Raw genomic sequence first — 13,555 nt, forward strand, 5'->3', positions numbered from 1 at the left:
GCATATATGTGGTGTACAGATACATATTTAGGCTAAATACCCTAAATGAGTGATTAAAATAGTTTCCATTTTAATTCACAGTACATTCATCAATAGCTATAACCTATGTAACAAAAACTCTTTGGGTTGTTAGCAATTTTTAAAGACGTAAGTGGCTTTAAACCAAACCAAATCAAAGTAATTTTTTTTTTTAAACCAAGAACTGTGCAGAGTGATGGTGCCTGGGCTTACAACCAAGGCAGCAAAAGGGCAAACCCACCACTGCAGAAAAATATTCCCTCAGTGACACTGTCAAAACTGGAAGGATGTGCTCAGGAACAAGCAGTTTGCTTTTTCTGCATCTGGACTTTCTAGCTTGGGGCCTGGTACCTGGGCCTCTGCTAACAGAAGCTTGTGAAAAAATACAAAGGAGTCAAAGGGACGCCTAGAGAAATGGTTTGAAACTATGTAAGGGAGGCATCTCAGTGCCCTGTACACATGGAGTCGTTGGCTACTGAAACAAAGAGCTCAGAGTTGCTCTTGCCTGCTCCTACTCTTATCCTGAATTCTCTATGGATATTTGTGGGTGTTGGGTACCAGAACATATGTGCCCTGGACATAGAGTAGGAGAAAGATCAGGGACAAGATGAGCCCTTTCATGAGCAAAGTCTGAAACAAATAAACAACAACAAAAAAAGAATGTATTTTCACAGCTCTGGAGGGCTACATAATACAAAATCACCCAGGGGAGCAAACAGGGGCAGAGGCACAACTGGGCATGACCTAATGAGACTACACAGTTCCTCCTGTCACAAGCATCATGAAACCAGATCACCAGGAGAACAAACCTTTAGTTCAGGTGGAAATATAAACTCCTGAGTTGCGTCTAAGGGCTGAAATTCTTCTTTTTTATACAACTTGGAGAAAGCCTAAAGAAGAAAAAAAAAATGTTTTAGTATTTGTGGCAAAGGCTGGTAAAGCACCATGGTTCTTAGCAGCCAAATATTGAATATTGATTTCTTGTTTGAAAAGTTGGACTGGGAACTGGGACATAAGAACAGTGACAGGAAAGGGCAGGAGAAGGTGGGAGAGGGGAGAGAGAGCAGGAGAGATAGGGGGAAGGGAGAGGGAGGGGAGGGAGAAGGAGGAGGAGGGAGAGGGAGAGAAAAAGAGGAGAAAGGAAGAGAGAGATGGGGAGAGGGAGGGGACGGAGAAGGAGGAGGAGAGGGAGAGAAAAAGAGAACAGAGGGAGGGGAAGAGGGGAAGGAGATAGAGGAGGAGGGGGAGGGAGATGCCAGGAGAGTGCAGAGAGAGTGGGAGGGGGCTAGAGAAAGAAGAGGACAAGAGAGGGCTGCAGAGAGTGGGAGAGGGAGGAGAGGCAAGAGAGAACTAAAGAAGACAGGAGGGGTTTAGGTGAAGAAGTAGAAGAAAGCAGGAAGCCGATTAAGAGCCCCGGGCCCCTGCTGATTGATTAGAACTTCGTAATTGTGGAGAGCTAGAATTTTGCAGAATCAGAACCAAATTTACTTTGGGCTTTTAGTCTTCTTATTAGTAATCTGAGGCTCATCTTCATGTCCTGTTGACTACTAGCTTAAATTTCTGAAGCTACAAATGTCAACTAAGATCCATAGCAGAAATGTCCCTGCTCAACTACCTAGTGTCCCTCCCGATAGGTCTCAGGAAGTGCATACGGCCAGAAAAGACAGTCTTGGCCCAGCTCAAGCTGGACTGTAGAGAGATTTCTGGTGATTAAATAAAAGCTAGCATTCTTCAGGAACTCTTAAGAGGGGTCATTTCCCTTGCCTCTAACGGGAGGGATATATACCTTCGGTTGCATGTCAAAACCCGATGGCCTCCAGGCTCCCACAGTCCCTATTCACAAGTACCAATTACCAAAGCTTCCATCCTGACCCTTCTGACCACAGTTCTGTTCTTTTTATAACAGCAAACTTTCCTCCTGCCCCGATATTCTCCCTTCTCTAGAAGATAGCCCTGGGTCCAATCTGCTTCTTTTTCTCCATGCTTTGGACTCTCACAAGTGCTTCTGAATATTTTCTCTCTCTTACCCAGAATAACTGCCCCCCCCATCATGTGGTGGCCATTTTGGTGGTTTCTTTGCTGATCCCCTCACATACTGCTACCAATGTACTTTGTGAATGCAACACTCAATGGCTTCCTTCCTTCCTTCCTTCCTTCCTTCCTTCCTTCCTTCCTTCCTTCCTTTCTTCCTCTCTAGCTTTGCTTCTTTTGGAGACAGGCTTTCTCTACATATCCCTGACTGTCCTGGAATTCACTGTGTAGACCAGGCTGGCCTTGATCTCACAGAGATCCACCTGTCTCTATTTCCCAAGTGCTAGGATTAAAGGCACATAACACCATACCTGGTCTGATTTTTTTTTTAATGCAACTATAGAATTCATGTAACTTTTTCCATGGTAGAACCTGTCATTCAGAACAACATGAATCTGCATTCCCAGACCATGACCACTGTTATGGGTTATAAATATTTATTATTGAGTTATCTTTTAGTAAAGCAGTGGTTAGTCCTAAACAAGCTGTATACCCAAATCACCACACAGAGACTGGGATTTATTTAATTAACCTAGAGCACAATGCTGGGCAATAGTTACTCCATTCTAAACCTCCAAGCCCACATAGTTTCCTACCATTCAGATTCACCCATTATCCATTATACTTGCTTTAGTGATATCTTAGGTCTGGTTCATTTCTCCACGTGGTCCCAAGACCTCTCCTGCAGATTCTCCTCCTCTTTCCCCTCCTGCTTCCTTCCTCCCCCTCCCACTCTGGACCAGAATATCTCCCTCATCGTCTCCATTGCTCAGCATTGTGGCTGGTTGTTTTATTGACAATGTAGAGAACAAATGGTGGCATGTTTACACAAACTTGAGACAGGTGATGCTTAGAATAAACATCACAATGCAATGTCCAGATTGAAACCAGATAGTGGGGGAGAGAAATCAGCATTTGAATGAACAAGGTAAATTGTACACATTCCAAAAGAACGTTATACCATCAGACCACTCATACTGGACTCAGAATAAGCTGTCTCTTATCTCCCTGTGGAGCAGGGGCTGTGTTTTGCATTTACAAGGAGTTGTAGAGATAAGGTTGTCCCACTGTAAGCTACTCTATAGTGTGTAGGCCAGTGGCTTTCAGGCTGTGCCTTGCCCCAAGTGACCCCATTTTAAGTGCAAGATGATACTGTATCTTGTTTGTGCCTGCAGACACCACCACCTGCCCAGCAACAACCCAGGAGGCACAGTCTGATAACCTATTCAGGCAAGACAAAATGCCACTTGGGGAAGAGTGAGAGCACATAACATATTAAAACCATGTCAGAAAAATCAGGCCCAAGAAGTCATCAAACACACTAGACCAGCAAAGAACACACCCCTCAGCGAGGTCACCTAAAATGATGACTCTGACACTGTCATTGAGAACCACACGAGTCTGTTACTTGACCATCTAGAATACGTGTGTTGAGAGACTGACATGCAGAGCACTCTTGATTGTCCGCAGAGCTCCGGTTCAGCACAGTCCTCACTGTTCGACCAGCCCTCTCCTTGGATTGCCAAGCTGGCAGCCAGTCCCTCCGCCTGGTCTCTACTTAACTTGACCCTGGCTCGGCTCTGCCTCCAGCTGCTTTTTAATTGAGTTCTTAACAACTTACCTAACTACCTGCAATGGCTTGATGCATCTACATTAGCTGCTGCCTTCAATAAAACCCACCCTCCCAAGTCTGGAGCCTTTTTAATTAACCCCTTTGTAGCCATTCTGTAACATGCATTTCTTACTGTGTGGAATATGTGATTGAGAGTCAACATGAATAGTTAAGATTGGAATAAAAGAAGCTGCTGTTGCCAAGAGTCACACAACCAAGAGAAACTTGGGATTATTTTTGTAAGTAGCAGCCAACGAAGGGAGCTGACATCCTGAAGTGTGCCCTTATTTATATTTTACTGATATGGGAAGCACCAAACGTGGCTTCAAGAAGCCCATTCCCACCTACCCTCGGTCTACCAATCACTGAGTCCCTGATCCAGCCCTCTCTCATCAGGTCCCTCCATAGGGGCCAAGGAGATTGCATAGTGGGAACGGTCCCCTGACAGCCAGCAGCCACAGGCTTTGGCACCATACCTCAGGATTCTTCTACCCAGAAGTCCCAAAGACTCCTCCAGAACCCACATAGGCTTCTGCTCTATTCCTTGCTCGTCAAGAGGAGAGATGCCTTCATAGTGGCCAAGGGAAAGTGACTGGGGAGCAGGTATAATTTGGGAGCAGGGGTTGGGTGTGCAAGCTGTAACGCCAGTGGTGTGGGACAGAGCTGGGCACAGAGGAGAACCCAGCTCGCCACCTCAGTGCTCCTGCTTTGGGCCTCCAGACGCCAGTGGCAGGCCTGATCCGTGTCACCACATGCAGGGCTGTTTGGTGGCTGTCAGGTGAAAGGCCCACATTACCTCTCCAATGTCTCCTTCTCCCTTCTCTCTAGACTAGAAATCAAGCGCACCTGACTGTGTTTTTAATGTAACGACTACGATATCCTTTTTTTTTGTTTGTTTAAACATTGTGTGTGTGTGAGTGTGCGAGTGTGTGCGTGCGTGTGCAACTGCCATAAAATCCTGTTGAACTGCTGAAAAGTCTGCAGAAACGAAATAGCAAGGTGCAGAAGTAGCTATTATTATGCGTATTTCCGCTCCTAATTCCACTTGGCGTATAGGTACTTTTACTGCATAAGCTGATCATTTTTAATAATGTCAAATTCTCAATTTTAAATTGCTTCGCTTAAAAAAAATCATCTTTATTCTTAACTTCTTTAAAGGTTACAGAAAAGATTCCAGGTTAGTATAAGTTCCAGTGTAGTGGTCACTTTAGGCTATTTCGTGATCCCCACTTGCTAGACATCTGGGTTGGCTCTAATTCTTGTTGTAGATAACACTATGGCACATATCTTCTTTTCCATAATAACTATTTAACCTACCTCTAACTGTTTTTCTGGAGTGGATTCCTGGCAGTGAAACTGCTCAGTCAGAAAGTATGAAAATAGAAATCCGATGCCCTCAACACACAAACTCCATTGCTGGCTACCGTTGGCTAAAGGAGTAATTCTGGCTGGACTTCGGTCATTAGGAAAACCAAACATTTAATAAGTAACTGCTGTGCGTTTGTCATTCAACTTGGGTCTTATGAGCAAATATACTCCACTTCAAACTTCCTTCAGTGATTATTCAGTTATGTTGGAGGAAGTCACCAAGCCAAGGTTGAGGCAGCCTTCCTTTCCAAAGACAGCCCCCACATTTGTGCCCCCACATTTTCACTATTCACTGCAGCCAAGTTCCAAGGACTCCTTTCTCCAGGGTGAACTTCTTTTGGCAGTGACCAAAGGTCAAGGGAAAGAAAGAGGTGGAAAGGCAGCTGTTTTAGATGCTCTGCTCTTTCCCCGGCACACAAAAACCTCTCACTCACATGGGTGGGGTGCACTGAGGCCAAATATAAGATGGTAGAGGGAAGTGAGGGAAGGAAAGGGAAACTCACACTGGTTTTGCCCTCTGGCTCATTCTTTTCTTCATCCAAGCAACATTTCTCTTTCCCATACATCAAGCAGCAGGATGAACTCTATGGAAAACATGAATGGTGAGATCAGAGAGGCACAGGCTTGTAAGAATGCAGAGGAGGTGAGGAAGGTCATAATGATTGTATGGGGAGCTTTCAGTCTGCATTCCTCCAGAACTCAGACCGCCCGCGATTGGGTTAGAAGGGGTTTTCACCCAAGACTGGACCAATGCCGCTACAGCCAGGGAAGACACATTTTTAAAGGACAAGCTTAAGATCCCTTTTGCTTCCCTTTTACCCTCAAATCTCGTCCACCATTGCAGTGCCTTCTGCCAAGTTATAATACAGCAAGAGAGTCCTTGCTAGATGGACACCTTGATGGTGAATGTCCTAGCTTACAGAACTGTGGCCCAGTAGATTACTATTCATCAGATTTCGTCCAGTGTGTAGCATTCTGTTACAGTGACATAAAACGCACTGTGACACAGCAGTGGTGGAAGGGGTAGACTATGTTAGCTGTCCTTTAGATATGGCTGAGCAAAGAGTGTGTGCTCTGCATGATGTTTTGTGCTTTCATTATCTTAGTCATGACTCCACATCACAGACGAGGAAACAAGGGCTTAGAAAAGTTCGGTAACTTATCAAATTATGTGGCTAGAAGACTGTGGAATCTGAACTTGAGGCCATGCATTCTGACATGAAGTTGGTTTATGCTCGTTCCAAATAACTGTATTTTCTCCAATTATCCTGGTTGTCTATCTTTGTCTAGGTTTTGTACTCCTTGCTTCCCATGTGTTATAAAGCCTTTAATCTTCCAATAGCCTCTCCAGAGAGAAGAGTGGGAGGCAGGTCATCCAAGGGAGGAGTGAGAGACCTGGAGAACCTGGAGCTTCTGAAATCAGGAGGATATCCTCTGGGTTGTCACCAAGTTGCAAGGACTGGATTCCACTGACAAATCCTTCTTATTGCTGAACCTGTGACCATTCCTGAATAGCCTTAGAAGGGGGCCAAGTGGCAGAAAGATCCTATGAGACACTGATTTCAACTTGCAGCCCACCAACCTAGCTCAGTGGATGGATGGGTCTGGGGGGCAAAGAGCTGGAGAACTTTTTTAAAAAGATGAGACAAGGTCTTACTTGTAGTTTACATCATCACTGAACTCGCTGTGCAGCTCAGACTGGTCTTGAGCTGGCAGTTATCCTGCCTTAGCCCATCTCTTGAGTTCTGGGTTTGCACCTGTATGCCACCATGCAGTTATTAGAACTTCTGGGGGCTGGTGAGATGGCTCAGTGGTCGAATGTGCTTTCTGGGCAACCCAGGCAACCTGAATGAAATCCCTGGAACTGGACTAAAGGTGGGAAGAGAGAATCAACCTAATAAATTGCTCTCTGACCTCCACACACATGCTCTACACATGTACTCACACACCATGTAAATTTAAAGCATTTAAACCTCTGAGCCAGAGAATTGATGAACCTTTGCGTTGGTGAAGCATCCCTGGGCTGGGGGTATGGTAGGCCTCAAATACACTGACAAGGAGCCCTTCCTAGATGGTCCCCAATGTGCCAACTCATCTAGCTATTCACCTGTCCCCTTTATAAAAGATTTTATAATAACTCAGCAAGCACGGGCAGTGTTTCCCGAGTTATGCTGACTGTCCTGGCATATTATTGAAGCTGAGGAGGTGAGGGTATAGGAACTACTGAGTTTCAGTTAGCGCATCAGAAACACCAAAGGCCCAGACTGGCATTTGCTAAGTCAGTCTTGTGACCCCCTCCCTTGGAGTACTAGTGTCAGAACTAATTAGGTTAAAGCACAGAACACCCTGTGACTGTCTAGAGAACTGGAAGGTTGCTCAGTGTGGAAAACCCCACACATCTGCAGCAGGATTGGCCCACGGGGGTAGCGTTTGCTGCAGAGAGAATCTGAATCCAGTGCTTTGTGAATGTTGCAGGTCCCGCTTTCCATCGACTCCACTTAATGTGAATGATGGAAGCCGCTTCTGCTCTCTTCCCCATCCCCCATCGGTATGAATCTCAGGCTGGAGTCACATTCAGAGGAAAGAGAGGCATTCACCTGATGGAAACATTTCGCTCCGGCTATGTCTCAACCAAAAGTGCAGTGGAAGTGACAGTTTGAGAAACAGACTTTTATCAGTTTTTCTTTATCATGAAGCAAGATGTTAGAATGGCCTAATCCATTTTCACTAAGAATATGCCATTTCCAAACTTCACCTTCAGGAAAGAGCTATTATTGTGCTACCTGTCTGTATTTCTGGGGGGAAAAAATGCCCAGTTATGCTTACTGAGATGAGCAAAACCAGAAAATCATTTTTCTTTTAAACACACTATTGTTCTTTCCTTGAAACCCATCAGGTGTGTGTGTGTGTGTGAGGAGGGTGGTTCAAGAGGAGGCTATGTAGGGTGAGCATGATGGTGGCTCAGCAGCCATCAGTCATTTTCACACTCACGGGGCTGAAACTTTTCACGCTCTCCACAATGGGTCTGTATCCAGTGCAGCGGCATAAATTACCTGGGTGAACAAAAGACACAGTTTCAACTCCCAGGCTGCTTCTCTGGCCTTGCTGTATCTCTCTCACTTCTACCAAGTCTCTCTTCCGCCATACCACCTCCCCTGCCAAGCATTCAAGAATCTTGGAAGTCGTTCTGGGTGTCACGGGGTTATCCGGAGTTGCTGTTTGTGGGCTACACTTTTAAAGGAGGTGCAGGACAGAGGCGTAGTGAAAAGAAAGGACACAACCAGAGAAAACCACCATGAGGGGCACAGCTCATGTGCCAGAGAGGTACCTAGCGTGTGAGCGCGCACTGCTTGGTTCCACACCACTTTTCGGGGTATTTGCAGAGAGAGAGAGTAAACACAGGGGCTCATTGCCGAAAAGAGAGTTGGTATAACAAAGAAACGCCACCTTCTAGGAGGCTTAGCCCCCTTAGAGAAGATGTGAGTTCCCTAAATCCAGGGTTCTTCCATGTAATGTAACCAGTCACATGTGCTGCTGTTACTGCCTCCCTCCAAATTGCCTGAAATCTGGGCCTCAGGGACGCCTCCCTGGACGCAGCTGCTCCAGCCTTACATGTTCTGTGAGTCCTCGACACAGCGAGGGATCTCATGTCTCGGCCAACATCAACAACAGTGGTGGGGTGGCTCATTGGCTGGCAAGCTGGGTGGGATCACAGAGCTTTGCAAGACTTGAGGATCAGCAGATGGCGTTAACATATCCCACACCACCAGGGACTTACCCGGACACAGAGTGTTCATCTCACACAAAGACTGGGAAAGGCCGGTCTGAAGGCCCACACCGCATCAGGATGTCCCTGTACAGTCAGTACTCCTGAGTCTCCTTAGGCCACTGGCTTTCACTGTTATCAGTAAGCTCATAGGCGCAGACCATGATGGCATTTCTGTTCTGTTCTGTACTTTGACAAGATTTGCACCGACTCCTTTATTAGAACAAATCTGCACTGGAAATCCTCATGGACTGATTCTCCTAAGGCTGAGACCCGCAGGTGCCCTGCATGTCACACAGCAGGCAGTTGTTGCTGCTTACAGAAGGGCACGGAACTAAATCAGAAGAAAGATGACTCGAAACATGTATAAATTTCACTCAGATGAGTGAAGCCAAAGTGGGTACTAAGAATGCCAGGGAAAACAATAATGGTAAATGGAGTCTTGTAATTTTTTGAGAGAAAAATAATTAAAAAAAAATAGACTTGTAAACGAATTCAGACAAGGTGGTAAAGGCATGGATTCAACATCAGTCACCAAGGTTCAAATCCAGACTCCTCCCCTCACTAGGTTTAAGATCTTGGGCAGTAACTTTAGCAATTTGAACATCAAGTTCCACCACTCCCCCTTTTTTCATAATTAGCATGTGGTCCTTATCCTAGGATAGTGTATAAATATAGATAGTACATAGTGTACAGAAAGTATTCAAGAAGCTCACTGTTCTGTCAGACTCTAGATGTCAGAGCACAGACTATTAGCCTACAGAAGACAATTTTCAGTTTTGGTGCAAAGAACTTTTGAGGTCTAGCAGGAACCTTTCATATCTGGAGAGAGGAACTCAGTAAAACATGTGGCGATGCTACAAAATAACTAACAGAGGAAGCAGGGGCCCTAGGATTATCAAGCGCCTGTTTGAGTGGAAATGTAAGAAGGTCACAGAATATTGGGGTACTAAGACCACCTGGGTGAGACCTGGAGCAGAGACTCGGGCCTGTTCTGTACCGCAGGCTCCACACGCTGCCTCCTGAAAGCTGCCATCCTGATTTCCTGCCCCTTTTCCTCACTTGCTCTTTTAACTCGATTCTCTGATTCTTAGCTGCCTGCAGCTTTGGAAATCTGCTGGTAATTTCTCAGTTTTCAGCAAAAAGCTGAGACTTCTTTCTTGGGGAGCCCCTCTTCCCCTTTGACTCAAGGCTCTGCCAGAACATCTTTGAGCATCTGCTGCAGCCCTCATGCGGAAACCCTTCCTACCAGTTGGGCCAACATCTCCTGCTGGATGGGGTGGACAACACGGGTCACGTGGCCCAGTACAAGGGATGGACAGAGCACCTTTTGGAGAAGTTGGAACACAGGAAGCCGCAGCTGAGTAAGCATCCTTTAGTGACCGAAGGTTGGGAGGTTCTACCTCTGCTAAAAGGGGGCATCGGGATAAAGACTTCTTGACAGTCATAGGAGTCAGTGGAACCAGTGTCAGGCAAGACTGCCAAGCTAACCATAAGGCTATAATATGACAATGGCAGGTGTTGGGAACAGGGTCTCTGAAGATGAAGGGTGCTTGCTGTTCTTCAGGGCAGTAGTTGTGAAAGGCTATTTTAAAAAATACAGCACAGTGCCAGAGTCTCCCCACTTGTCAGAAAAAAAACAGATGGAAGGCTAGCACAAAAGCAGAGGAAGCGCTTTACTATGGGATATGGAGGATGTAATTGGATGTGACAAGAAATGAGGGAAGAGGGCGGCGAGCAGGTTGCTTTCTGATCAGCAAAACCAGAATTGAGATAAGAAATGCTGAAAGCCGTAAGGCGAAGCAGAAAATGAAGTGTGGCACAGAGCAGTGTCAGGTTGACTTAACATGAGACTGAGATCGGTTTGGGAGAAAAATATTATCAACAACATCACATCAAAAAGAGGAAACACACTCTGTGCTCAGCGAAGACAAAGTAATGTTTGGAGACATTGGAGAGAAGGCACAGGCGCCTCCTTCTTATAATCACTCACACATTTCTCACAACAGGAGTACCTGGTAACTAAGCATCAGTTGAACCTTGTTCAAAAAGCCTTGAAATCCAAAATACATGGAGATTTAAGGGAACTTGCAGTCCCTTTAAATTCGTTCAGGATGTCAGGTGAATCAAGTGAATTGTGTCTCATGGCAAGGCAAGCTTGTGAAACTGTGAGCACCGATCTTTGTGAGATGTAACAATAAACTAAAATAGTTCTAGAACACTGGAGACAGGCAACCGTGGAGATTTTTTTTGTTGTTGTTGTTTTTAAAGATGGGTATTAGGTGAGGTTGACTCTAGGCTCATTCTCTAGATCTGTTCTGAAAGGGGTTATGTGTGATGGCAAAGCCTGGGAACAGCGGCCTCTAAGAGGAGACTAGGGACTTGAGAAAGCTAACCTTCCCTTTGAGGATAAGAACTCCAGGGTGGCCCTGTTTACAGACACAGCGCCTGCAGTTTCCACAGGACATCTGACAAGCTTGGGCTCCTCTGTAGCAAGAACAGAAAATGTGAATGCACAAGGCACAATTACACAACAGTTCAGTGTTAATGATGTTGATTAATTTTCCCACAGAGCTCCGCTTGGCTTATCCTGTTCAATAGTTTAGTCCATGACTTGCATATTGACAGAAGACAATGTGCACCAGATTTGTAAAAATAGAGAAGCTAAAAGGTGTCTTGACAGGACGAGATATACATATAAGACTTCAGAAGAATAAAATTTTCCCAAAGGACAAAGAAGGAGAATTACACTTTGAAATCTCAAGACACTTCAATGACATGTGTGTTTATGAATCGATGCATTTTTCTCCTCAGTTCCTAAGAGTCCATGATTTCATGAGCATCGGCTATATTCAAATAACAAGTGTGACAGCCAGGCAGCCTCAGCAAGAAACAGAAACAAACCACAAGGCTGCTGCTCGTTTAGGCTAGCTCCAACTGCACAATTAAAACATCTCAAAGCCTTTGTATTTCCAACAGCACTCAATAGCATTGAGATTCCATCAGTGATGCCCACCCAGTGGCTATTTCAGCTGGCACACGGCATGCTGTGACATAGTGCACTAAAGTCACAAGATGATATATTGCCAAGGATGTAACAGTAACACGGAGAATGCGCTTGCCTCTCTCCTGGTTGCCTCAGTCTGCCCTCCTGCTCAGTGTGGACGAAGAGCCTTTTTCAACACTGATTAAGAGGCGTAGATTATAAGGATCCATTGACAAAGCCTGTTTCAAGTGCTTCTGCTTCTGTGCAAATGCTCTAACCTCCCTGCTGCCTGCTGCCCTCATCACCCCACATCTTAAGACGTCGACGGGCCGCTTACCGCCCAAGCTTTCCATGATCTGTTCTGTGGACGGCTCTGGGTGGTTCCTCAGGAGCGTGTAGATGCTCATCACCATGCCTGGCATGCAGAACCCGCACTGGGTACCATGGCTTTTGGCAATCCTCTCCTAAAAGGGAAGAGCGTGAGTTCTCCAGGCTGAGGATTCCAGGGCGCGAAGTCCTCAGAAATGAAATGAGGTTCTCTGTTTGGACCAGCGACAGGCAGATTCGGGGCTGTCACACAGCAACCAATAATGCTGTGATCGTTCACAGGTACAATGCCTGGGGAAGCTTTCGGAGGAGGGGGATTCCACTGAAGTAGCCGGGAAAAGGAGTTCTGGATGTCAACCCCATGCCTTACGTCAAGGCACAGTCTAAAGACACCAAGGCCACGGGCATCGGGCAGACTTACTTTTATCTTATCTCTTCCTCATTCTACCGCCATGCAGGCAACCTCCTACCCTCATCCATGCAAAATAATGTAAACTGGAGATTCATTGTCAAGGTCTATCTCTGTGAAAGGAAACCCATGTTTGCGACCTCTTGCCTTGGTTTAGCTTTGGCGATTACCTGAACTTTTGTCACACTTGGATATTTTTACTAAGAAATAGTTAGTACATGAATTAAAGGCTCCTACAACTGCTTGGCCCCGAGACTGACACACCCAGCTATGTGCGCTTGACCGGAGGGTTTCTTAGAGGCAGAAGGACGGTAGGCTTGAGACGCGGTGGCCTATTTACCATCTCTCGAAAATAAATCATTCACTGTGTGTGAGATTAATGTTACGTGCCATCCTCACTTGCCCACCACCTTATTATTTGAGTCAGGGTTTCTCACTGAATCCAGACCTCCTGAATTTAGCTAGAGTATTAGGCCAGCAAGCTCCTGGGATCTTTCTGTCTCCGTGTCCTTAGTGCTGGGATTACAGGCAAATGCCATTGTGCCTAGCTTTTTACATAAGTGCTGGGACTAGAACACAGGTCCTCACACTCATGAGGCAAACTCTTTATTGGCTGAACCATAATGTTTCTGGATAGAATTAAAAGTATGGCTCGCTATTCATGTAACCAACACGGAATATACGTCCCAGTTTCTCTCATTTTTCTCGCAATGAATGTGAGTTGTTTCCTTTGTAGTCTTTGTGCTAAAACCGAAGTATTCCTGGAAAGAGGGGAGTGGGGGTGGAGGGCAGCTGAGATTGTGAGAGGGAGGAAGCCACTTGGTCTGCCAGCTACTTTCTTCAGGCTCCCCTTCACACTTGTACAGAAGCAAAAGAAACTCCAAGTGGCAATAAAGAAAGCCTCAGAAGGAAGAAGAAGAAGAAGAGGAAGAAGGAGGAGGGGGGGGAGGAGGAGGAGGAGGAGGAGGAGGAGGAGGAGGAGGAGGAGGAGGAAGAAGAAGAAGAAGAAGAAGAAGAAGAAGAAGAAGAAGAAGAAGA

General features: G+C 45.8%; 1 protein-coding gene across 5 annotated transcripts in view; it reads right to left on the minus strand.

The window, feature by feature from the left end:
* Nucleotides 1-13,555, minus strand: part of LOC129683724 (aldehyde oxidase 3) — an 82,271-nt gene that overhangs the window by 61,115 nt on the left and 7,601 nt on the right. For 4 of the 5 annotated variants that reach the window (XM_055616619.1, XM_055616617.1, XM_055616621.1 and 1 more), the window contains 4 exons: nucleotides 12,119-12,245; nucleotides 8,021-8,082; nucleotides 5,533-5,613; nucleotides 828-908 (listed from right to left, as the gene is read on the minus strand). In XM_055616619.1, the coding sequence (XP_055472594.1) occupies nucleotides 828-908; nucleotides 5,533-5,613; nucleotides 8,021-8,082; nucleotides 12,119-12,245 (351 nt within the window). Of the gene's footprint in view, nucleotides 1-827; nucleotides 909-5,532; nucleotides 5,614-8,020; nucleotides 8,083-8,807; nucleotides 12,246-13,555 lie in introns of those variants that run through there. The other variant, XM_055616620.1, reaches the window with a different exon arrangement.

The sequence above is a fragment of the Psammomys obesus genome, unplaced genomic scaffold (assembly GCF_907164565.1).
Source record: "Psammomys obesus unplaced genomic scaffold, mPsaObe1.curated_primary_1811, whole genome shotgun sequence".
NCBI classification, from domain to species: domain Eukaryota; kingdom Metazoa; phylum Chordata; class Mammalia; order Rodentia; family Muridae; genus Psammomys; species Psammomys obesus.